Below are 23,781 nucleotides of genomic sequence, written 5' to 3'. Positions count from 1 at the left end.
TTTTAGATCATTTAATTTCACAAAATGAAAATTGGTTATAATATCTCAGAACATATCAACGTATAGTGATTCAGGGTATGGCTGAAAACGAAATCATTAAATGCATAAAAAGGCCCAGATTCAATATAATGAAGCGATTAGTCCTAGTTATTCTCAATTGTAAACCTTTAGTAGACCTAAATAATTTTTATTAATGAATTAAATTTTTGAAATGGATGTAAAGTAAAGTATTTATATCCAAGATGGTAAATATTAACGACACATTTTTTTTTGGGTCTTCTTCAATGATTAGATTATTATTTCCATATATACGTTTGAATTGAACGAGATGGAATCTCAGCGTTGAGATAGCCCACTTCCGGATCATAGATATGAAGAGGAAATGTGAACTCCTTCCTGCAATAAGAAACAAAAATATGATTATCAAAAAGTAAGTACTGCAAAAAAAGAGAAAATAATATGAATATACGGGAGAAAACAGACACCAATGCAAATATGAATTAAAATTTTAAAGGATTAAGAAAAGAAAACAGTTTTTTTGGTTACCTGTTCAAGACGACAAGTGCCATGTTTCCATCCGGGAGCTTAAATGCTAGGTGTTCAACCAACCTATCGCGATCAGCCGATGACCCCACCCTCACCGATCCAGGGGTGATGAACTTACTATTATATAAAAGTAGAAGTTAAATACACAAAAATAAAAGGAAAAAAACATGCATAAAGAAAAAAGTATTCAAATCCCAGCCATGGCGTAGTTTCCTTCAGCAAGAATTCATCTACAGTGTCCTGCACTCTACCCAGGTTAGGTAAATGGGTACCGGCAAGAATTAATTTCTCAAAAGGCTGTGTGCACCTGAATCGGGAGCCTAGCTCAGCCGGGGTAATACTTATAGCAGATCCCGCCGGGAGAACAGTTTTCGGAACTGAAGTGGCTATACCCTGGGTAAATATAGTTATTATTATAATAATTATTATTATTGTTGTAGAACCATCGTGTAAGAAAGTAAAAATAATGTGGTAAACCGTGCACACCCTCATACCCATCCACCCACCCACCCCCCACACACACATATATATATATATATATATATATATATATTTGTGTGTGTGTGTGTGTGTGTGTGGTGTGTGTGTGTGTGTGTGCATGTATGTGTGTCTGTATAGCACAGTTTTGTTATTTTTCATCCAGGAAAGAAAGAAATATCAAACTATACTTAAAATATATCTTCTGTTTTAAGTCATTGAATTTGATAAAACTTATACATGTATATTTTGAAACCAAATTTAGAAAGTGAACGTGGGATCATGTTCTATAGATTGGTGGGCATGATCTTTTCTATTTTCATTAAAACCATGAAAATCTACAGAAGTTAACATATTGACATTCCTTTACTACATTGGTTTATTAAACCGTTATTTCAATAACACAAGATACCAGGGGTCAGTTTCATAAAGCTGTTCGTAAGTTAAGAGCGACTGATGAACCCTCACGCGCTAAACCATGGCTAATTTAATATACCGTTTACCACAGGAAAGGATCATCAGTCCGTCTTAAAGTCGCTTTTAACTTACGAACAGCTTTATGAAACACCCACCAGGAACTTATTCGGCCACCTATCACCTACCTGAAGTGACCAAGATGATAGTACATTGGTTGCTTGTAGAACACATCTTCTTCGGCGTTGACGATGATAGGACTATCGACAAAGTTACCCACCCAGTTTGGTCCTCCAATCATGTCTAGAGCCAGATTCCAGTCGATCCAACCAGCCACCCAGTTGCCCAAATCCTAAGGTATTGACAGTAAGGACAGGTAACGATTCGACCTAAATGTACTGAAGTTATTTTTTTATTGGTCCATGGTTGAACTGTCACAACTGGTTTTCGCCCTTCGGAAATTCTTTTCCGTATGCCCGCTTCCGCGCGTCTAATACGTGTACGTTGATCGGACGGTGGTTGGCCTTGCTTCTTACTATACTGTGTCTGACACGGCTCACAGAGGTCCATTTTTATTTATTCATAAGCAAGTTGTCCAAAGAAAAATCATCGAAACTTTGTAATCAGTATTAGCCAGTTCTCAACCCTTATACATCATGGCCGAAGATGACAATGCGCACGTCTGGTGACAGCAAATTTATATATTCTGCCCATAGAATGTAAAATGACTTGCTGTTACGCTGTGTAATGTTATTGGGGGACATCCCCTTAAACAACAGGGGACATCTTCATGGATAAAGAGGGCTATTAATTAAGTCAAAAACAAGTATCAATTGAGTGAGACTAATAACCGGCTGAATAAGTGAATAATGTCACAAATGCTACAGGGAAAAACCCATGACATATTATTGTACAATGCACTTAGTATTATTAGACCTATTCTGCTGAGTGAGTCCAAATTATTTTGATGACAAATATACAAGAATCTCATACAATCGATCTGAAGTTCGACATATTTATTATTTTTTTTAATAAAAATTTTCAAGTTCAAGTTCAATGTCTTTTATTTCCATATCAGTAAAAATCAAATTCATATTTACAACACATAACATTATAAATGCATTTCTAGTCATTAAATATTTACATACATAAAGAGAGCAGAAAAAAATGCATTTCATAATTCATGTACAATAATATAGTAGATGAGGAAAAAGGGGGGGAACCAAAAAGCGAAGCTTGTGGGTTAAATGTTCCCCCCTGGAACAAAAATTTAGTAGATTGTGTACACGAAGAAGATGATAAAAAAAGAGTAATTGAATTAATTAATTGAATACAAACCTGGGGTCGATCTTACTGCGTCCCGATAAAATATAAACCGAAGTCATATTGAGATTATATTAATTCCCACCTACGCAATGCGAAATTTAACATAAATCTCAGTGGAGATTGATTTTGATATATTGCAGTTCTTTGTAGTTCATCTGATCTTGGAAAGTGTATATGTATGAAGCTGGCGGGTAATGAAGTTGTGAATCGGATTTCCTTGATTATGAAATAGAATAGGGTTAAGGTATAATGTCGAAGCAACAAGATCTACTTTCGGGGGTGTATGTAAAAATCAGAGGAAACCATTGAATGAAACGACTAGTACCTCGATGATGTTAAAGCTGTATGCTTCCCCTCTTTCCCAGCTTCCAAGAATAACTTCCTTCTCCCTGTCCAAGTGGCCCTCGCAAGCCTCTGTTCCTATCATGAAGTAGTCTGGATAGGCATGATGTGTAGCGTTAAGACGACTAGGATCTACCCAGTCATCCCAATACCAATGGATTCCAATACCGGATACGTACTCCGAGGCGAGGGGGTCTTCCAACACCTGCAGGAGACGTTATGAGGTTAGAATATTCAGTTGATGGCAGAAGAAAAAGTGGAGAATGATGAATGAAACCATCGAGTTTGTGAAGAAAATTTCATTCTATCTGTTGATGATTCTCTGTTTGCTTTGCTTGTTGTTTCTTATGAATTGTTATCTCACTTTCTTATGACTAGGAGTTAAAGAAAAATGTCTCCTCCGGTCTAATCAACTTTTCAAGTGCCATCTTGAGATTCAGTTCAACTTTTGAACTTAGTCCAATGAAGTAACACGTATTATTGATCTCAAACCGCGCTTGTGGAAACCTCACCTTAACTTCATTATCAATATTCACTGCTTGAACAGAGAACGTCTTCTTTCAGAGAATGGCATTTGTTACATACATCCCGCGCTAATATTGGTCTGATTGTGCTTAGGGGTAAAGATGTTAACTATAGTTACCACTTCTGCCCAGCGGGGAAGAAGAAACCTCTGATCATCCAGGATAGTGAGCTGAATCTCAATATGACCTCGTTCACGTAAGGTTGGACCAAGGTCAAATTTGATGAAGTCCCTTTGCAGGCTAGGACTAAAGAACATGGCTTGCCAGCCCCAGTTTGGAAACAGACCCGCAGTAGGTTCGTTGCCTCCGGTCAGACCCCAGAAGGGAATGCCGTAATTGCTGTAAGCTTCTAAAAATCTGGAACATAGAAAATTGAAAGGGTAGAGAAAAACCCTGCTAATATAAAGTATATAATGGATTTCGAATGGATCTCAGTGGATCTGGAAGATGATGTCTCATAAGGTATCGTATTATGATTTTAACCTCGGGCAACGACCGTGCTCATGGCCCCTCGTGAATACAGTATGACATAGGCTACTAGTTTTAAGGACGCAAGTGCAATTTTGGTAGTTTCATTTCATCAGTTTCGGGCAGATTTCCTTTTACACCGAATCCAAAGCAGTCCCGGGCGCCCCAAAACCGGTCTCGGAACAAATCACGAGGTGATCCGAAATAGGTTTGCTCAGAAGGGATCTCAGGTAGGTTTTTGCGTTTACACCGGATTAGAAACCAGCCCGAGTCTGGTCTCGGGGCGTCCCGGGTCTACTTAGGAAATCCGGTGCAACAGTGGTCTTTGTTTCTCTATCGTGAACCTTTCATTCCAATACCCCTGGATCTAATCTGCTACTGAATGAAAGTCATCGAACGCATTGTTCAGATTGGGCCTATGGGACACGGTCTACCGCACGACCAATATTGTGATTATCATGCTTATTGGCACTTAATCATGACTTTCAACCAGACTTGACTGCAGCGTGAAACATAAATCAACTTTCGAGATCTCCAAATAACGTCTCTATGACACGAATTGCAAAACTCACTTGGCAAGATAGAGTGCCCATGATTTGTAGTAGTTTCCGCCAGGCAATCCTTTGAGTCGACCACCTCCTTTCATTGCACCATTTGTTTTCATCCATCCTGGAGCTGACCAGGCACTACCTATCAACTTGATGGGTCTATAACTCATGGCTGACGCTCGCTTGATCATCGGGATCTGAAAAAGGACAAGAAAGGCGAGGTGAGAGTTTTTCATTGTGATACAATATTTATACAAGTGAAATTACTATCTTGTGGAGTTTGATATTTATCGTGAAATCATTCCTCGATATGGTTTATCAGTGATTTTCTTTCTTAGCAACTCGTATAGGATTATAAAATACTCGCATCTGATTGGCTGTAAATGCTGAAAGTCACTGAAAATGCACTTTGTGAAAATGGTCCACCTCGACACCTAAACATCCTCTTCTCTATATATACTTATTGCAAAGGGATCTTAGTACGATGTACACGTAGTTGATCTTCATACTACAAACAAAATTAACGGGTAAGATGTGAAATATAAATCATTAATGATTTAAATAACATTGATACATTTCATGAATATGTTTATTTTTGTAATCCTCTAATTCGAGTGACAAGGGCAGTTCCATGGTTACGGAGTGACATTCAGAAGCAACATTTTTTGCATTCAAACAAAGATATCACCCATATTTGAATAGTCATTTGCAAAGAAATGGTACCTGACAGTAGTTCATGAAACCCACTTTTCAAAATAATAAAATTCATTATTTTGATCCACTGAATTAATGAGATATGAATATTCATTATCATGGTCACGGAGTGACGCAAAATGGACATGCATATTTGAGGAGAAAACATATTACTCAAACTGTGAATTTTGAATTGCTATCATAATTTTGATTTATTGATTGGATTCTATGTTGTTCTGGCTTTAATATGCTGCATTACATTAAAAGATTTGTGAATTATTTCATTAATTACGATTTAAAACGTAAACCCATTCCCGGTTACGGAGTGACGGTTACGGAGTGACTTGAAAAATATCCACTCATAAAACAACATAAAATGAACTTATATTAAAAAATTTTGTTTGATCTGATGTAAAATGATGCCCTTCAAATTATCAAACAGAAAGTTTCACAAAACAAGCGATAGTTTTCTGTTAAATTGAAATTAAGTAAAAAAAAAAACAATATATGTAGTCCCATGTATAGAATTTATTGTATGGTTTTGATTCTCCTATAAGGAGATGCGTAAGAAAAAAAATGTGGCTAATTATGCTCCCCTTTTGTATTTAGGAAATTCCATATGAGTTTTGACAGAAAAATTTGATCCAGATTTGAAATAGAGCCAATACAAATTATTGGAAAATGTCCACTTTTGCTTGGAACTGCCCACAAGAAAATCAATCTTATTTCTTGAGAGGATATAAAGCTAGGAATTCTTTAAAAAGAAATGACAATGAGTGTGGTGTTCAACATCACTGCGAAATTGTCATATAGATTGACTTATGAGTATTCTTTCAAATTAATAATAATTACTCCTTGTAATTTCTACGACAGTACACTTTCGCACCTAAAAAATAAATATTATTAATAATCAATTATGTCAGAAAAATAAAGTTCAATTAACCTTAAAATCGGTGTCCTCTGGGGCAAGTTGGAAATATTCGAGATTAAAATCTTCCGGTACTTCGGCGTACGAATATTCCCTGGTCGAAAAATCACAGCTTGCAATAGGTACACGGCCAAATGAATATTCAATTCCTGACATAGGTCAAAGGAAAGACACTGATACTCATTATTTGTTCCAAACAGGGCCTATACACATTTAAATGTATCTTGATTGACTCGAGTGATTTATGTGTGACAAAAGCATGTCGAAATTCCAAGTTCTTCTAATATCAGATCTTCTACATTGAAATTTGAAACGTCATTCTATGAAAGTCAAAATGTACACCAGGTTGGCTATTACAAGGTTTTAAGATCAGCTCATTGGATATATACAAATCGAGTGATCCTGACATCATACGTATAAAGTGAGTTTTTTAATCGTTACATGTGAAAAAAAATAATGAATATTCACTTCAAAACAAGTGATCTAGACTCTGTCCCCCCCCCAAAAAAAAGAGATAATAGATAATAGAAATAGATAATATAGATCATCAAAATTTACTCTCCCCCTCCCCCTTATATATATATATGTATAACTCCCCCTCCCACTTTCCTTCCTCAAGGATAGACTTAACACACACACACTTAACTTTGTATTACCATCAGTTGAAAAGTACGCCCTCAGCAGGGTATCTTGCATGGCAGACGATAAGTTGTAGAGATTTAGCGCTGCTGCATCGGTGAAAGAACCGCCAAAACCAAGGATGGTTTGGTACCTGTCCGATCTGTCAATTGTGATCGTAATGCTCGTATCTGGTACTTGAAATAAAATAAATGAAAAAAGGGAGACAAGTAATAAAAGGACACCAAAGACCGAAAGTAGCTCCTTTTCAGTTATCATTCTCTTTCTTTCACTCAACAATTGGGGATACCTTCAATTAGAACAATTTAAACTTACTTCCAAAAACTTGCCAAAAAGGGAAATGACCATTCTGAGCCAGTGGGAGCTATATTTGTGAGGAACAGAAAAGATTTTCTGACAAGCAAAAAAAAGGGGTAATTGATCCCAAAGAGGACACAAATTGCTTGTAATTCGAGCAAAGAAAATCGGATGATCATAAAAGAGTGGGTATATCTCAGATAAGGGACCTTGTATATACAAATTTATGGAAATTATTGTGGTAGCAATATTTTAGCTGGTAGTTATGCATTCATCGTTAAATGGAATAGAAATTAACAATTATTATAAAAAAAAATATACAAAATATCCGTTTTGATCAAATTACAAATACGAACATGTGGTATATGGTCTGATGGTGGTGTCTAGAAAGAATCAATACCAGAGTATAGTCTTATGAGCTCACTTACTATTAGGGGTTGGTCGATTTCTGATTGGCATCTCTTCTTTATCCAACCTAAAGCCTCGCTTTCCAGAAGTATACACTACAAAGTTTTCATCGTCGATGGTGTATTCTTCGATGACGTCACAATGAGAGGCGGAGCACTCACAGACGTAAGAGCTTGTGTCGGAAAACTGACGAAATTTGCAATCATTATCTGTATCATGGGAGATCAATATAATGCTGACTCACAGGCAATTATGTTAAACTACAATTCTTATTCGAGGAATTCTCCTGGGTCAAGTTTCAACAAATAATTTATGGATTAATCTGGAGATAATGCCATAGCTTAAACTAGACCTACAATGTAAAGACAATGGTGATATCTCTCTGATTATTACTCATAAAAAATCACTTTTCCGTCGTTGCTGGTAACAGTATAGATACATCTATTGGTGCCCTTCATTATCTTGCACTACGATCCACCCCCCCCCCCTTTCTTCCAACCAAATAGTTAACCCAAGTTATCAACAAAATTGAAGCGCTAGATTTGAGAAAGTTTAGCTTCCTGAACCCCCTGAACCAGAATACACGCTCCGAGGAAATATACCTTTTTATCTATATATATTAGAAATGACACATTTCGTAATCTGGTTTGCAGTCTCAATTCTCATTATTTGATCAAAGTGTAATCAACGGTGAACTACAATTGAATTAGACCCTAGAATCTCCTCCATTTTGTCACGTTTCTTTCGATAAATTAACAAACACAAAAAATATGTGCAGTATGCGTGTTGATTTGTACTGTGTATGTTGACTTGTACGATCATGTGGCGTTTTAAAATTGCCAAATGAACTTTTCTAGCGCATATCACTCACATAATAGTGTCTCAAAGATATAGATTTAGGTGAGAATACAACAACAAATATGGCCGGTACATGAAGATAAATATAAAGAATGAATATGAACATGAAGATTTAATGAATACCTAAGTGTTTGATAGTTATTTCAGGTAATTGCCAATTTAATAGCCAAGTCTTTTCTCTTCTAGATCTACAAAATAAGTCGACTTGTTCAAAAATATTTTATAATTCATCTGTATAATTTTGTCGGTAACAGCAAATGTTAATATCCAAAAAATATTGTCTAAGTAATTGTTTATCTAAAGTTCATTATCTTGAAAAACGTGAATCAACCCCTAATCAATAAACCTGGGACATCATTATTTCCCAATTTCCATGATCCTTAGTAAGCTCTAAGAAGAAATGTTTGTATATCATGAGAGTTTTAATCATTCGTTTTTTATAAGGCTTGTATAGTTTTTTATTTTTTTTTTTATTTATTTTTATTTTTGTTTTGTGTTTGTTGTTGTTGATGTTGTTATTGTTTTACTTGGGTATCAGTATATTCAGCACCGCCGAACTACATCTTTTGTACCATCTAATATCAGGTAATTTTAACAGCGGGTTAAAAAGAAATTACATCACAGTTATATCTCCGTTTTTCATGTCTAATTACATTTCGAATTTAGATCTACCACTGAAAGTACAAAACGAGACTACGATTTTAGATACCAACTGCCATTATTTCAGGTCATTTATATGAACAAATTTCATGCAATATGATATCTGAATTTTTGGAGATCGTGCCATTAAAATAACCATAATGACGAATATAGATTGGTTTCGTCACGTCTCGTTTCAACTATACGTAATCACCAAAGCGTTAAAATGACGTCACATTGGTACAAGTTGAACCTTGGAAAGTGCTATAATTGACAGATGATAGCGTAGAAAAACAGACAGAACGGGAAAATGTATCGGTATTCTTTACAGGCACGCTTAGCATATGGGTTTCTTCATGCCTTATTAAAACAGTGCCATTATTTGCATTACATAAAATGTGTATCGGGTTGTTTGTTTGGCCGTGGGTATACAGTACAACATGTTGTTATCATTGCTGTTTGCACTTCTCATAACACAAAGCTGTATTATACATATAATAGGCGGCCTTTTAAATGAAGTGTCGTTGATTAATAAGTTATGTCAGAACGTCACATCTATACATACATGTGAGAGACATGTACTGGCCTCTAAACATTGCAGCATTGTGTCGCAGATACAGTAGAATGTTACTGAATGAAAATGTAATAAATAATATTTCATATTGGCATTGGCGGTTTCGAATGACACATTTTGTTCTTGCTTCGATCAAAACTTTACATGAGAATGAAAGAACTATTTGAATATTCTTCATTTTATTCTGCACCTACTGAAAACAAAATTATTATGATGAGTGAAATTGGACCCAAATATATTTTCAATGATATTGTTGAAATAAAGTGATAATGATAGTAAGTGTTGGGAGTGGTGGTTGTGGTGGTGGTGGTGGTAGTAGTAGTAGTAAAACCGTTGTAGTAGTAGTAGTAGTATAGTAGTAGTAGTAGTAGTAGTAGTAGTAGTAGTAGTAGTAGTATTAGTAGTAATGGTGGTGGGAGCAGTTGCATAGAAGTCGGAGTCCTCGTACTTATACTAATTCAACACTACTACTACTACTATAACTTTTACTACTACAGCTACTTCTACAACTAACAGCAATGAGAACGATAATAATTAGTATTTATAATGCTAATAATCATCATGATAATTTACATTACAAATACCAACACCAATAATTGAAAACATGCTTTTAAATTATAATTATCATAATAGGTCTAATAGTGGAAGATAATTAAAGAGATGTTCTAGGCTGTATTATATTTATATTTTGAAAAATAGAGTGAAATTCACAAGGCAAAATGCTTAAGATTTTATCAAATTCGGATAAAAATAACGAAGTTATTGAATTTCAAAAATTTGCATTATTCCGGTGAAATAGGTATAGGATGTATTCATGAATATTCATTAGGTGGGCTGATGATGTCATGTCCCCACTTGTTCTTTTGTATTTTATTACATGAAATGAGGTTCATTAAAAAATGCCAAGAACTAAAACATTTTGGATTGACAACTGATTAAGTGCATTAGTTATTTATTGCTGAAACTTGTTTCATCATTAATGGAGACACATCATTTACACATGTATGAAAAAATGAACAATCATGATTTCATGTAATAGCATAACAAAAAGGAACGTGGGGATGTGACATTATCAGCCAACCTGATGAATATCCATGACGACGTGCATATATATGTTTTCACAAAAAATTGCAAAACTTTATTTGTTATCCGATTTTGATGACATTTTCAGCATTTTGCTCTGTGAATTTTACTTCATTTTTACATTTTGATTTATTTGGATATAAATACCTTCAACCTAGAGCATCCCTTTAAGAAGATTCCTTAAAATGATTATGATAAATGACATGATGTTTTTTTTCAAAAATAATATATGTTTTTCATACATGTTGACGAAAGAAAAAAATAACACTTATGAAGCGGCATAGGCTACACTTATTTTGGTGTTATTTGCGAATGGAGATATTTTTATTGCTTGATGAATGTGCGTTTATGGGGTGTGTGTGTGGGTGGGTGTGTGGGTGGGTTGTGTATTTCTTTTAGGTGAGCGTATTTGGATGTGTGTGAGGATTCGTATGCGTAGGTTGGTGTGTGTGCGTGTGTGTCTGAAAGCAAAACCGAGGGAGTGTATGGGCGACACTTTGGAAGGAACATGTAAGATAAGACATTCTTGTGTAAGTGTTGGTAATATAAGTACTTGATGGCTTGAGTGAGCGCCATTCTAAACGTTCAGCGGAATTACACGGCGTACTATATATCTTTTATAAATTCATGAATAAAGGAGTCTTCATTTTTCTCCCCCCCCCCCCACCCCTTGGGTGAAGATCTACAAATACTTAATATTAAAACCAAAATGAATTAATAAAACAGTGAAAAAATGAAGAACACATTAAGCTATTCACGGGTTGATTGATAAACGAATGAATAGAGAATAACGAAAATTAAAAACCTGGATATATTTTTGAGGTTGAGTGGAAAAATTCAGCTGAGATTTTAGAAGCACTTAACCGGAAGTGAGAACAAATTGTACACTTAATTATCAATTATACACTTAATTGATTTTACCATAACTATGTAAGTGTGATCTATTTTTCAATAAATTACATGCCCATTTTTTGCCTTATTGTTCAATGCCTTTTGTTTTTTAATCAATTTTCTTTTCAGTAGCAATGTAAAGTCAGACTTTTCGACATTAAAATTACTACCCATCGTAGATGTAATCATCTAAATATCTGATTTATAGAAGTAAAAGAGGCTAATTAACAGGGTAATAACTATTCCATTACCAACCTGTACCGCTGACAATCCCCGCAAGGACGAACAACAAATGCAAGAAGATGAAATCCATCCCGGAATAAACCTTCCTCTACTTCCAAATCGAATGTTCTCCTACAATACACTGAGGAACATTGCAATGGGGGTCGATCGTTTGAAAAATTAGCAATGGGGGTTAATTCGAACAAGGCGAGTGATGCAATTAGAAATGGTATAAAGACGGCCCTAAAACTCCACTCATCTAAGACGCTCTTAAATCATGCAATGGGGTTTGTTCGTGAGAAGATTAAAATAATGAAACAGCCGTATGATATGATTCTAAAGAAGTGTAATCATTAACAGTTTTATCATGCATGCAACATCGATAGAGTCGTTTTTGGAGAGAATTGTCGAACGCTTGAAATGATTAAAGGATACCTGAAAACAAGCAAAATCGAAGGACGATATTCCATGCATGCATTGTATTCAAGCGAATTGCTATCGAAGCATTTTCTTTAGATAAGAAAGATAAGCTTGATTGATTTAGTCTCGAAGGGGTCATTGGCAAATATGATTTTGCTACATAACCGGATCCTTTAAATAAATGAATGAATAAATGGAAAGCTAACTTTCCTGTCGTCATTTCTTTTTTTCAATTTTTGCAATGTACTGTTGCCATCCGTGGATCATATGATATAAAGTAGGTATAATCCCTATATTTCGCTCTTGTCATTTTTAAGAAAGTAAAAATGTGACGCTATTCCATTCGACTGTAACTGTTTTATTGCGTTAGAGTATCCAACATAATATTTGCAAAACTGCGTTTTCTCATTTACTTGATTAGCAAACCGTGATATGCACAGATAAGAAGCAGAAATATATGTGATTGTATTTCACTCGTTCATTTTCTTAATGGTTGATGTATTCCAAATGAGAATGTGAAGTTAGTACATAAACAAGCCTAGCCTTTTTTCCATGCCTTTAAAGATAAATGTGAGGTAAAGATAAGAATATCAAAACAGGTGTCTGTCTTCGCAAAACACTCACGATACGGTCAACGACAATTGGCTATACAATTAACATCATTTTCCCGGTAAGCCAAACAATAAGCTGATTAATTTGCACAAAAATAGGCGATAACCTAACGAACTGTAATCATTAATTGATTTTTTTAGTTTGTTGAATGTTAGATTAATACTTAATTTATTTTTAATTTTTATTTTATATTAGTCAAAGATTCTATTCAGGATTACAAGATCAGTTTGGCATTATGGTCCTGTTTAAGGATATATGGTAATGGTTTTAGATGGAATAACCAAGTGCAACATAGCAATGTATTCTGAATGATTAAGGGAGTCTGCAGGATGTTTTAAGTGTGTTTTAAGGATTCATTTTCAAAATATCATCGTGGTTCATTTTGGGGTTTATTTGTAAAGCAGCTTTATGACGTGAACACTCTAAAAAATAAAGTGCTAATTCAGCATTTAATGGGCTTGTATAGTGACTGCACTTTGAGTGCTAATTTAGTCATTCAAATTTGAACTAGAGAATCAGCATTCAAAGTGCAGTCACTATACAACCACATGAAGTGCTAAATTAGCACTTCATTTTTTAGAGTGAAATCTGAAAGCGTTTTTGTTTCTTAGATAATTGTATCAGTAGTCGTGTGCGAGCCTCTCCCCCATTCCTCTCTACGTGAATATTTTCCTTCTCTTCTCGATCTTCTTCTATCGATCCCCCTCACGACCTAGAACTACCCCCTCTCTCCTTTCTCGCTTTTCTATCTGTTATCTTTCTTTCTTTCTAACTCTCTCTCACTCTCTCTCTCTCTACTGCTCAATCTGTCCTTATATTTTTCTCTATTGAGAACTTAAGACTTTCTGTAGAGATTTAAAATAACATTAACTGTAATTGTGGATAATACTTACCTGCCCTTTTCGCTCATCCACGTATATTAGAGAGGGGTGCATAGTGATGCATCCTTTCACACACTCGCACAGACACCCCTTACCTAGATACGAACTCACACTTACGAACCCACATTTGCACACGAACATGAAAACCCCGTAAATCCATTTACCAATACTTACCTGATCTTTTCACTCATCTATTTAAACATCCTTAAGCATCCTTGGAAACACACGCACAGACACACACACCCCTCACCTAGACACACACACTCACACTTACAAACCCACATTTTCACACGAACATGCAGACCCCGTCAATCCATTTACCAATTCTTTTATACGATGATTATGATCATTCTCTTACCTTCTCAGCTAAGCCATCGATTTTAGCATGAATTTCCCAGGAATTTTTTTAAGTCATATATAAAAATTGTGTCGAAAAAATCCGAACGTGATCAAAAGAATATTTGAATTTCTATGTTTTTTTTCTTTCAAAGTTCAGAAGAATATGCTTTTTTAAAGTAAACAATTTCTACGATTATTTCAGAGTATTTTTTCAATTCACAGAGTTGTCTTTCAAAATTAATACACACTCTACAAAATGACGTGCTAATTTAGCACTTTTAAGCTACTTTAAAGTAGCTTGTATACTGACTGCACTTCAGAGTGCGGATTTTCTAGTTTAAAATTGAACTAATAAATCAGCACTCTGACGTGCAGTCACTATACAAGCTCCCTATAAGTGCTAAATTAGCCCTTCATTTCTTTTTGCAGTGCATAACATTTTTGTTCGTGGTAATAATATTGTGAAATATCAATCTTGTTATCAATCATTGAATTTCCAACATTTAACTGAGCAGATAACTGACCAGTTTACTTCATGTGGAGTCAGGGACGGCGCCATTATTCAATCATTTTACTTGATAACGATTACACCGCCCTCGCACACATCTTCCTGTCCTTTCCCTATGTGTACCAAAATACAATTTCTCCGCCCTTCTCATGTAGTCTGCTGGGCAAACCCTTCACTTGAAATAAGGGTCTGAATGTGCAGCCTACTCATGCCTTGTGTACTGAAGGCTCTCTCGCTCAGGAACAGTAAGTTTTCTATGTGCTAGTCTTTGCGTGGAGGCACACTTGTTGATCAAAGTTCCTATGAGGGTCTGTGCCTGCAGACTACTTCTCATGCCCGTTTGGGAGAAATATATCAAGTGCATATCACCATATCATCCTTTAATACACTCTTAAAAATATTGGGTAAAAATGCTCCATGATGGTAATTATGTATCCAACCAACATTGGGCATTTCTTTTGGGCATTATTATTTATCCAGTCTGTTGAAATTTTGCTCATTCTTCAGTAATTTCTGCTTATTTTTTAACCTTACTGGACAATATGCTTCCCGCATTGGGTAAAATACCGCCCAAAATTGGTTGGATACATAACTACCCTCGTGCTGGTTAAGATTTTGCCCAATATTTTTTACAGTGATATGGGTTTTCGTGTGAACACAGTAATGACTGAAACATCTCACGAATCTAAGTTTGTTGTAGAAATAAACATGATAATTTCACTTTATTACGATTTCAGTGTTTGTACAAGTTATGCAAATGAAAAACAAACCAAAAGTTATATGATCAACACAAGAGGATAAATTGGTTATACAATTTTGCAAATGATAACACTCTTAAAGAATACTAATGGAAAAGCCCAATGTGTTGGTGAATATGTATCCGACCGAGAAATAAAGTGTCAAAATCATCAAATTGGTTAGGTTCTAGTAGAATTTTAGTTTATTTTTATAAATCATGTAATTTTCAATCAGCCACACATCAATCAACATAGTGGTTATTTTTCTTAACAGTAAGAGCGTAATGATATAATGTTGTGATACGCTCGTGCAATGTTTACTTATTCTAAGGGTGCTCACATTACGTCTCATACATAATTTTCAATATATAAATTTGTTTCAGGAATCAGTAGGAAATTGCCAATGCTAGATAGACAATTAAACTACTATTTGATTTTGTATACGAAGTACTCTTTTAAAGAAGTGCGGAATGTTTTAAGTCCAGAGACTTGATCAATATTTGCAAGCATAAGATCAATTTTAGTACAAACATGGCGATAATTTGCAATAGCAAGTTCTGAATTATGCTCTTTTGAAAAATGCTGAAGAGTGGTTTTATTTGGAGTGTGAAATATCTTCTTTGACAACAAATTGAGTTACATCAGTGTTGATTTATACATTATGAGGGGTAGCCTTGTTTTATACCCTTAAATCTGATTTCAGTCATTCAGTGAAAGTTTTAGTGGTTTGCCCCTTGGATTCCAATATACACACTTAAAATGTTGGAAAACATACTGCCCACTGTATTGGGTAATGTTTGTTGGTATATATATATATATACATATATATATATTCTTGACAGTTATCAAATTAAGCAAATCTATTACCCAATTATTAGTATTTATAACCCAATTATGCATATTTTAACCAATAGTAGTGTGGAAAGTATGTTGCCCAGGGTTGGTTAAAAGTTGGGAATTTTTTGCCTATTTTTAAGAATATACTTGAATGCTCATTCGAGTCTCTTACCCAGGTGTCATTCAAAATTTAAAGAATGTTACATTTTGCTTTGTGCTTCGATGAGCGAATGAAAAGATGATTAAAGTGGTCAAATAGTTCTTAACGGCCACGTCACCTCTAGCATCAAATTTATTTGGTTTGACAGGGTAAGCGTTCAACAAGAAAAAAAACAGTGACGCGAAATTCATTGAAATGAGCCATGTTATAAGGTCGTTACTTCATAAGTTTTGCTTTTGTTTGATAAAACGAAGATGGCAATGCTGTTATTTTTATCCCATTTCCAAGAAAAGTTTTTGTTGTTACTCCGTCCATGAAACTAAACTTGTTTGAAGTGGTCCTTTAAAAACAACTCTTTTTCTATACATCTTACTATGATCAATGCGCTCGCTTCTTTGAAGGATATAGCGAAGGAGGGATGGCGCAAAATTCTATAACAGCGCGGTAATACAAATATTATCGATAAACAAAACCAACAAATGTTATCAAAACCTCTCCCATGTGTGCCGGTGATCGATTTACATTCATCCTGTCAAACTTCGGATTAAAACCATCGGAATTGGAAAGACTTCGACAGGGAACGATTAGGTATTCTCACCAGTCTCCCAAGGCCCATATATTACATCAAAATTCAAATTGACGTATCTTCTACGCTTGAGGACATAGAAAGAAGCGATTCCATGATGCATCATTTATGCAACATGTAGAAGGTATAGGATAATCATGAAGAATGGATTCCCAATTTTCCATTCAATAACAGAAGGCGACAGTTCCCCTTTAGCATTAGATTTCTTGTTTATTAATACATGTATACATTGAGAAAAGCACTTGTATTTTCATTTCATGACTATAAACTTTTTGAGCTCTAATGTGAATAGTATTTATTCTTTCAATTCGCAATAGGGTATTTTCCCTCACTGTTGATTTTTTTCAAAATAGATAATGAATCTGCATGGCTTAAATGGAGATTGCTAAAATGACTTTCTTTCTTTCTTTTTTTTTTTGAAGAAAACGGTTATTTGAGAATTTTAGTAAGCATTTGATTTTTCTTTTAACGGCCAAGTATGGAAGCTTAGAATAGTGTTTTTAATGTTTTGGCTTGTAATTCACACATGCAAGAATATGAAGATTTTGAAATTAATGCTGTTATTATCGGGATATATATTACTGAATATGAAATGGACATGGTGATTCATTCGACATGAATTTTTCATGATTTTATCTTTATATTATATAGGCTATTATTCATACAGGGTCGTGTTGCTCATATTTTACAAAATCACCAGGGGACTTCAACTATTTTTTTTTTATAGAAATCAAAGATACTGATGTCATCGACATAGTACGAGTCCATTTTGAATCTTTGTAACATTCTACGACTCTGTGTACAAAATTGAGCTATACACTGATGATCAAGTCGTTTTATCTCATTTACCGTAGGTATACGCTTTAATACAAAATATAGCAACAAAATAACAAATATTATTTTTATTTAGTGATGGTTCAATATGTAATTATCTTTTATTCGATGAAGTATTCTTTATATTCTTGTAATGAAATACACAAAACTAATCAAAGTAAAATTGACCATAATTCTGTTTAGAACTCTAAGAAGGTAAAACCATGGTAAATGTTCAACATCATAGTGCAACGTTTATATTTGATTTCATTTGAACTTGCACCCATCTTTGCGTGCTATTTAGAATTCCGAATGAAATGAAATAATTTGAATTTTGACATTAAATCTCAAATTTTATACCCAGTTGAAACAAACAAATGGCTAGTTGGAATCAATTTGGATCCGTGTAAAATCTTTTGAAGGACCTAAAAATCATTGAAAAACCAAAGATTCGTGCAGTGGTGATAAACTGGATATAATGATAAAAAGTTCATAAAAAAACGAAGTCGACTATTCGAAAATGATAAACTTCATGTTTATCACCTTACATAAAATAGGCCATATACTTTTTACAAATTTACGCAATATCGTTAATCTGGTTATAGAAGGGATAGCTTATGCAAGTGATGAGCGAGCCGTCACAGACTATATACTAAATGATGTTGCATATATTTTAAAATAAAAAAATCCCATTCAAAACACAATAGAAATATATGTTTAACCACATAAACTTTGCAGAATGCATGATGAGCACAGTATCAAGGGTAAAAATGCCGCCCACTTTTCAAAAGCCAATAGGTTACCAGGAGATTCGTATACATTTGGATTCCGACTGTGGTAAATAAATAAGCACTGTTAATGTAAATCATACAGTGCGTCCCAGAAAAAAACGAAACCGAGATTCAGCGATGATTTATCATAACTTAATCATAAATACAATAGACAAATGACATACCATTGTAAAGCTGAGAATCTCTTCTTTCATCTGATATTACTTAGATCATTTCTCATTCACGCATGAGTGAGCAAAAACAATTCGAATAAACGATGCCAAAAACTCATTTGGGGGGTATCTAAATTTCAAAAAGATACCTTAATCACAGAAATAGTCAAGAAGGAAAGAAGTTATGATCCCTCGAAACAATGCTTGTATTTCCATAATTTCATCAAATAAACGTGCTTTCATCGGTTTCCCACAAAAGCTATCGCACGGTAACAAAAGACTTAATGCATGGCTGATCGTCAACAAAACGGAGTGTCGAGTGAGTTTGGACGCTAGCCTGTAAAACCTCTTCATTTTATGAAATTATTTAATTTCAAGCCTTATTTCAAATAACCATAACTTTGTTATTTCTTGACCATTTTCTGTAATTGAGGCATCAAATTAAAGAGCAGATATTGAACTGTTTAAAAATTGGGTTTTATTTTTAAAACCCAGATACGGCCCGCCAAGTAACTTGTTGGTATCCCCTGTTCAAATTGTTTTGCTCACTCATGCGTGAATGAGAAATAATCTAAGTAATTTCAGATGAAAGAGGGGTTTCTAAGCTTTAAAATGGTTGGTCATTTGTCTATTGTTTTTGTGATTAAGTTATAATAAATCAACGATAAATCTCGGTTTCGTTTTTTGTGGGACGCACTGTATGTTTATTTTCTGTATTCGTCTCCTGATACTTTTCACATATTTATGGTATAGTGAGCTCCGATCAAAACCTGGCATGAATTGAATTCATTTTTAATGAAATTGAATATTTTTAAAGCAAAATGTTTCTACACGTGTTGTACAAAATATGAGGTCAAAATATGTCATGGTTACATTCGCACATTTCACAATAAGTGCAAAAATTCTACAATAAATTTCTGCTAATTTAGCATTATAAATGGCCATGTTGACTCCTGTGCCTTTTGAAAAGGGCCATGTCTCCCGCTATGTATGTTCACCCATGCAAGATTGGCTAATAAAGGTAATGTGAATTTGACCATTCCTATCAATCTTAGTACCATAAAACATGTTTCATTGACAACTAATGGTGTCTGTTAAAGAGGGGAATATTTTTTTACATAGAGTATATGGTAAAACGGCAATTTTTTGTACACATCACTTTGTATAAATTCAAAGATACCTTACTGTTGTTGATATAAGAAACAAGTAACATACAACGAAACCCTGTAAATGCAAGCTGTATAAAATGTGCATAATGTTTTCACAATGATATACTGATTTATATAATTGCACTTGAATTTCATCAAAATATATTTTGTCACTTCCGCTATTTAGGCTGCACTTTTCCCGAGAACAATGTCACACCGTGGTCTCGGATAGGAGATCACAGCTCTGCATGGAGTCATCATGTTGTAACAAACAAACACACGCTGGACTGAAAGTCTTTTCCCCAGGATTTGCCACAGAATGATACGAGTCACGATCAAACTGACTAATGTATTCGTGCTGACTAGGAGAATACATCTTGACTCTTCCATTTGATCTATTGCTGTTCACACGATCCTCATCCGATTGGACCCTCTTTGTCAGTCTGTCTTTGAATCTTTTCTTCCTCCGTTTCGTCTTCCAAGCTCGCATGTGCCTCCTTGCTTTCTTAATTTTCCATCTCCAGTACACACCAACAATAGTTAATAGGAGAATCAGCCACCCGAGGATCAGGCCGATCACTCCTCGACGGCTGGCAAACGAAGAGCACATGAAGTTGTTCCTGTTTTCCGCCAACCTGGCAACTGACTCGCCTCGGAAACCTTTAGGTTGATCGCACACCATGCTTTCAAACGTGGTCGGAAGCCAGGTTTCCAAGTTTGGAGGGACCTCTTCTCCGTTCCATAATGCAGCGTATATATCATCCATCCAAAGCAAATGGCAATCACATTTGAAGGGGTTTTCAGCTACATCGAAAGTCTCCACAGGCGGTAGGGAATTAAAGATATCTTCTTCCAACGTTACTAGTCGATTCCATGCGAGCGAAATAAAAGTAAGATGTTGATATTGCACAAAACGCGTGTCTCTTGGCACGACTGATATCTGGTTGTTGGTCAAATCTAGAGTTTCTAGATTCGTCATATTCATTAACTTAGGAAATTCTGTCAGAGCGTTGTTTTGCATTTCAAGGATCTCCATATTAACACAAAATTTGAATGTTATGTCTGGAAGTGAGCTGATTACATTGTCGGAAAGGTACAACTCGCGTAAACTACTGGAAGTATGCACAACCCAATCAATATCACTTAGGTCATTACCTGAAAAGTTGATGGTCTCCAGAGCTTCGTTTGTCGAGAATATTCCTGCTGGGACGTCGGATATAAAGTTGTTGCTAAAGTCTACGGTGTGTACATCAAGTGATCCCTTTAGGAGCTGCACTGGTAGACTGCTGATTTGATTGTCACTAGAGAGTAAGATCTCGAGAGAATGTAGGTTTTGAAAGACATCGTGATTTAGTTGCGAGATCTCGTTGGATTGGATCTCGAGCTTCTTCAACTCGGTAAGCAAATCAAAGGCACCCTTATTGAATCCCTGTATCATGTTGTGACTGATGCTTAATCTGTTCAAGTTCAGTGCGGGTAGCTGAAACCAATCACTGATGTGCAGTTCAGGATCATAGAAACCCAATTGATTCCAAGACATGTCCATCTCTATAAGAAACTCATTAACAGTGAACACACTTCTACTGACATTGCTGATCGAGTTGTTTTGTAGGTTTATGTAGAGTAAAGATTGAAGATTCGTAAAGGTGTCAGATTCAAGGATTTCTAGGTTGTTGTGTGCCATGGAGAGAGCTTCCAGTTTAGATTCAGGATGGAATTCATCTCTGTAAATCCTTTGTATAGCATTCTCATCTAGTTTAAGGGTATTCAGTGATCTTAAAAGTCGTATATCACTAGGAATACTTCGTAGGTTGTTTCTGCTAAGGTCAAGAAATGATATCTTCTCCAAACCTCGAAAAGCTCCAGTCCGCACAATAGTTATCTCATTATTTGCGAAAGATAGTTTTCGAAGTTTCCGCAAGTGGGTGAGATTTATATTTTCTTTTGATATCGCTTTAAATGCATTGTCACCACACAACAGCACACGAGTAGAAACGGATAGATTTTGATTTAAATAAGCAATTCCCCTTCCGGTGCAATCTACTTTGTCGTTTATGTGATCACAGTCACATCCGTCAGGACAGCGAAATGGGGCGGTTATTCCCGGAACGGTACGGGAGAAAAATAACAGAATTGCTAGAAATGAGATGAATGCTGTGTAGAAGGTATTGTTGAGTGAGCCATTGATGAAACTCTTTTGACGCAAATTGATTAGGAGTAAGGAATAAGCCATGGCATCCTCGTGAGCCTTAACATGCTTTTTCGCTGCTTCCTCATGGCATGGTTTCAAGACAAATGCCGCTGCACAAAGTAATATGCATAATCATCCCATGTTTTCCTTTTCTAATGGACCTATCATTAATATTACATGTGATATGCGCATTTAGGTTATACATAGCTGTATGACAAGGTTAAAAACAGATCCAAAGAATAGAGTTCAATTGAACCACAACATGATGACGATGTGCTATTGGCGACATTCTTTGGAGCAGCCAGCAAGCAAAGTGATCAACTCATCGCTTGTATTCATCCCATTATATCAATATCCAGAAATGAATAAGACCGAAGTTGTCAATTTGACCTTCAATGACCCCCATAGAATGCTCCTGTCTTCGTCATCACCTTTCAAGTGGTTAATACGTCTGTCACGTGGACAAGTCGTTGTTTGGGATAGGCGACTCGTATGGGACATCATTATCCAGCGCCACTGGGCTCCTCTCTCGCATGCTCCAATGCCGCCGGTGGCTCGCGAAGCTATAGTAGATGGTTATGCAGATTAAAGCACCGAAACAGCAATGTCATCCTTTTCGAACCCGCCACATGGCGAAGCTATTTTGTGAGTTGGAGAGTTACTTCCACAGCTGCTGCGTGGGTTCAACTGGTCGCACACCTGTATGGATGGATGGATGGTTCAAGTCTGTTGGATCCCTCACGTTTGGCGCGGGTAGAGACAGCGGGTATCACGTCACTTCAGATAAACAGAATCTCGTTCAATATTCACCATTCACAGGGCTTCCATCACCTTCCGCCTACCTGTAAATAAACAATACATGAGTAAAACAAAGATAGAATAAGTAGTAATATTAGGCTTCAAAAACCTCGAAGATAGCCCGGCTTTCCTGCAGAAAAAAATAAAAGTCCATGAAATTCGATTATGCCAAAGTAAACTTTATCGTATGTTCCTTATCCTCTGTTTATTTCACTTAAGATTAAAAGAAAAAAAAGTGTCTGTTATAAAAAATAAAATAAGATTGACCAAATCAAAATCTCGTGTACGCTCTAATCATTCATTCATGATGTGATTCTGGCGATCTCTATAGTTGTCTCCACATTGTATTTTCTGAAACATTTCAACTAAAGCACCTTTATTTTCACTTAGAGAGTTAACCTTTAGATGTACAGGGCTGCAGCCTATGAGCGTTCCTTGTATATCTGACACTGTGCATGCAGGTTCTTATGAATGACGTCACTGACCAATATCGGCTTTGAACAGCACCAGGATAGTAGACATCCTAAAACCAAGAGTAGGCTAAGAACGTTGCATCACTAAGAATTAGGGGCGATTCCAGAAGTTTGCAAATGAGGGGGTACGAAGTCATCAATTTAAAAAAGGAGGCACCGCTTCTCATAAAAGGAAAGGAAAAAATTACATTTGGGGACAAAGGGGAGTCTGCTGTGCAAACCCTTCACTCGAGTAAAGGGTCTGAATTGCAGCCTACTCATGCCTTGTGTGCTGAAGGCTATGTGCTGGTCTTTACGTGGAGACTCTCTTGTTGATCAAAGTTTCAATCAGGGTCTGAACCTGCAGACTAACAAAAGTGTGCGTTAGCCCCTTGTACCCTCGGATTTACGCCTCCATAGAATAGAGAAGAATCGGGTGCTTTTGAATAGTTGTATATTTCTCTGAAATAATGGTCAGA

At 35.7% G+C, this 23,781-nt stretch overlaps 2 protein-coding genes across 2 annotated transcripts; both read right to left on the bottom strand.

Moving 5' to 3' along the window:
• Positions 1-213: 213 nt before the first annotated feature.
• On the bottom strand, positions 214-12,246 carry LOC121415797 (lysosomal acid glucosylceramidase-like). Its single transcript, XM_041609128.1, has 10 exons — positions 11,911-12,246; positions 7,631-7,819; positions 6,923-7,081; positions 6,282-6,415; positions 4,670-4,842; positions 3,749-3,986; positions 3,089-3,310; positions 1,626-1,789; positions 547-663; positions 214-396 (listed from the first exon to the last, which is right to left on the bottom strand). The coding sequence occupies exons 1-10, from the start codon at positions 11,966-11,968 to the stop codon at positions 297-299; spliced, it is 1,554 nt and encodes a 517-aa protein (XP_041465062.1). The 5' UTR covers positions 11,969-12,246; the 3' UTR covers positions 214-296.
• Positions 12,247-20,053: 7,807 nt separating this feature from the next.
• LOC121414839 (leucine-rich repeat-containing G-protein coupled receptor 5-like) lies at positions 20,054-22,184 on the bottom strand (the record flags this gene model as incomplete). Its single annotated transcript, XM_041607895.1, has 1 exon — positions 20,054-22,184. A coding segment is annotated over one exon (2,112 nt), but the record flags the coding sequence as incomplete, so codon positions are not given.
• Positions 22,185-23,781: the final 1,597 nt, after the last annotated feature.

Source organism: Lytechinus variegatus, chromosome 5 (assembly GCF_018143015.1).
Source record: "Lytechinus variegatus isolate NC3 chromosome 5, Lvar_3.0, whole genome shotgun sequence".
NCBI lineage: Eukaryota > Metazoa > Echinodermata > Echinoidea > Temnopleuroida > Toxopneustidae > Lytechinus > Lytechinus variegatus.
Note: the sequence above shows the minus strand (reverse complement) of the source record. Positions and strands in the feature narration are given on the sequence as shown.

Bases quoted from the DNA above. Each gene is read 5' to 3' on its own strand.
- LOC121415797 (XM_041609128.1), bottom strand. From the start codon at position 11,968: ATGGATTTCATCTTCTTGCATTTGTTGTTCGTCCTTGCGGGGATTGTC. The intron at 4,843-6,281 runs GTTAATTGAACT...GTCCTTTTTCAG, and splicing joins CAGAGGACACCGATTTTAAG to ATCCCGATGATCAAGCGAGC. The intron at 664-1,625 runs GTAGGTGATAGG...TTTATATAATAG, and splicing joins TATCATCTTGGTCACTTCAG to TAAGTTCATCACCCCTGGAT.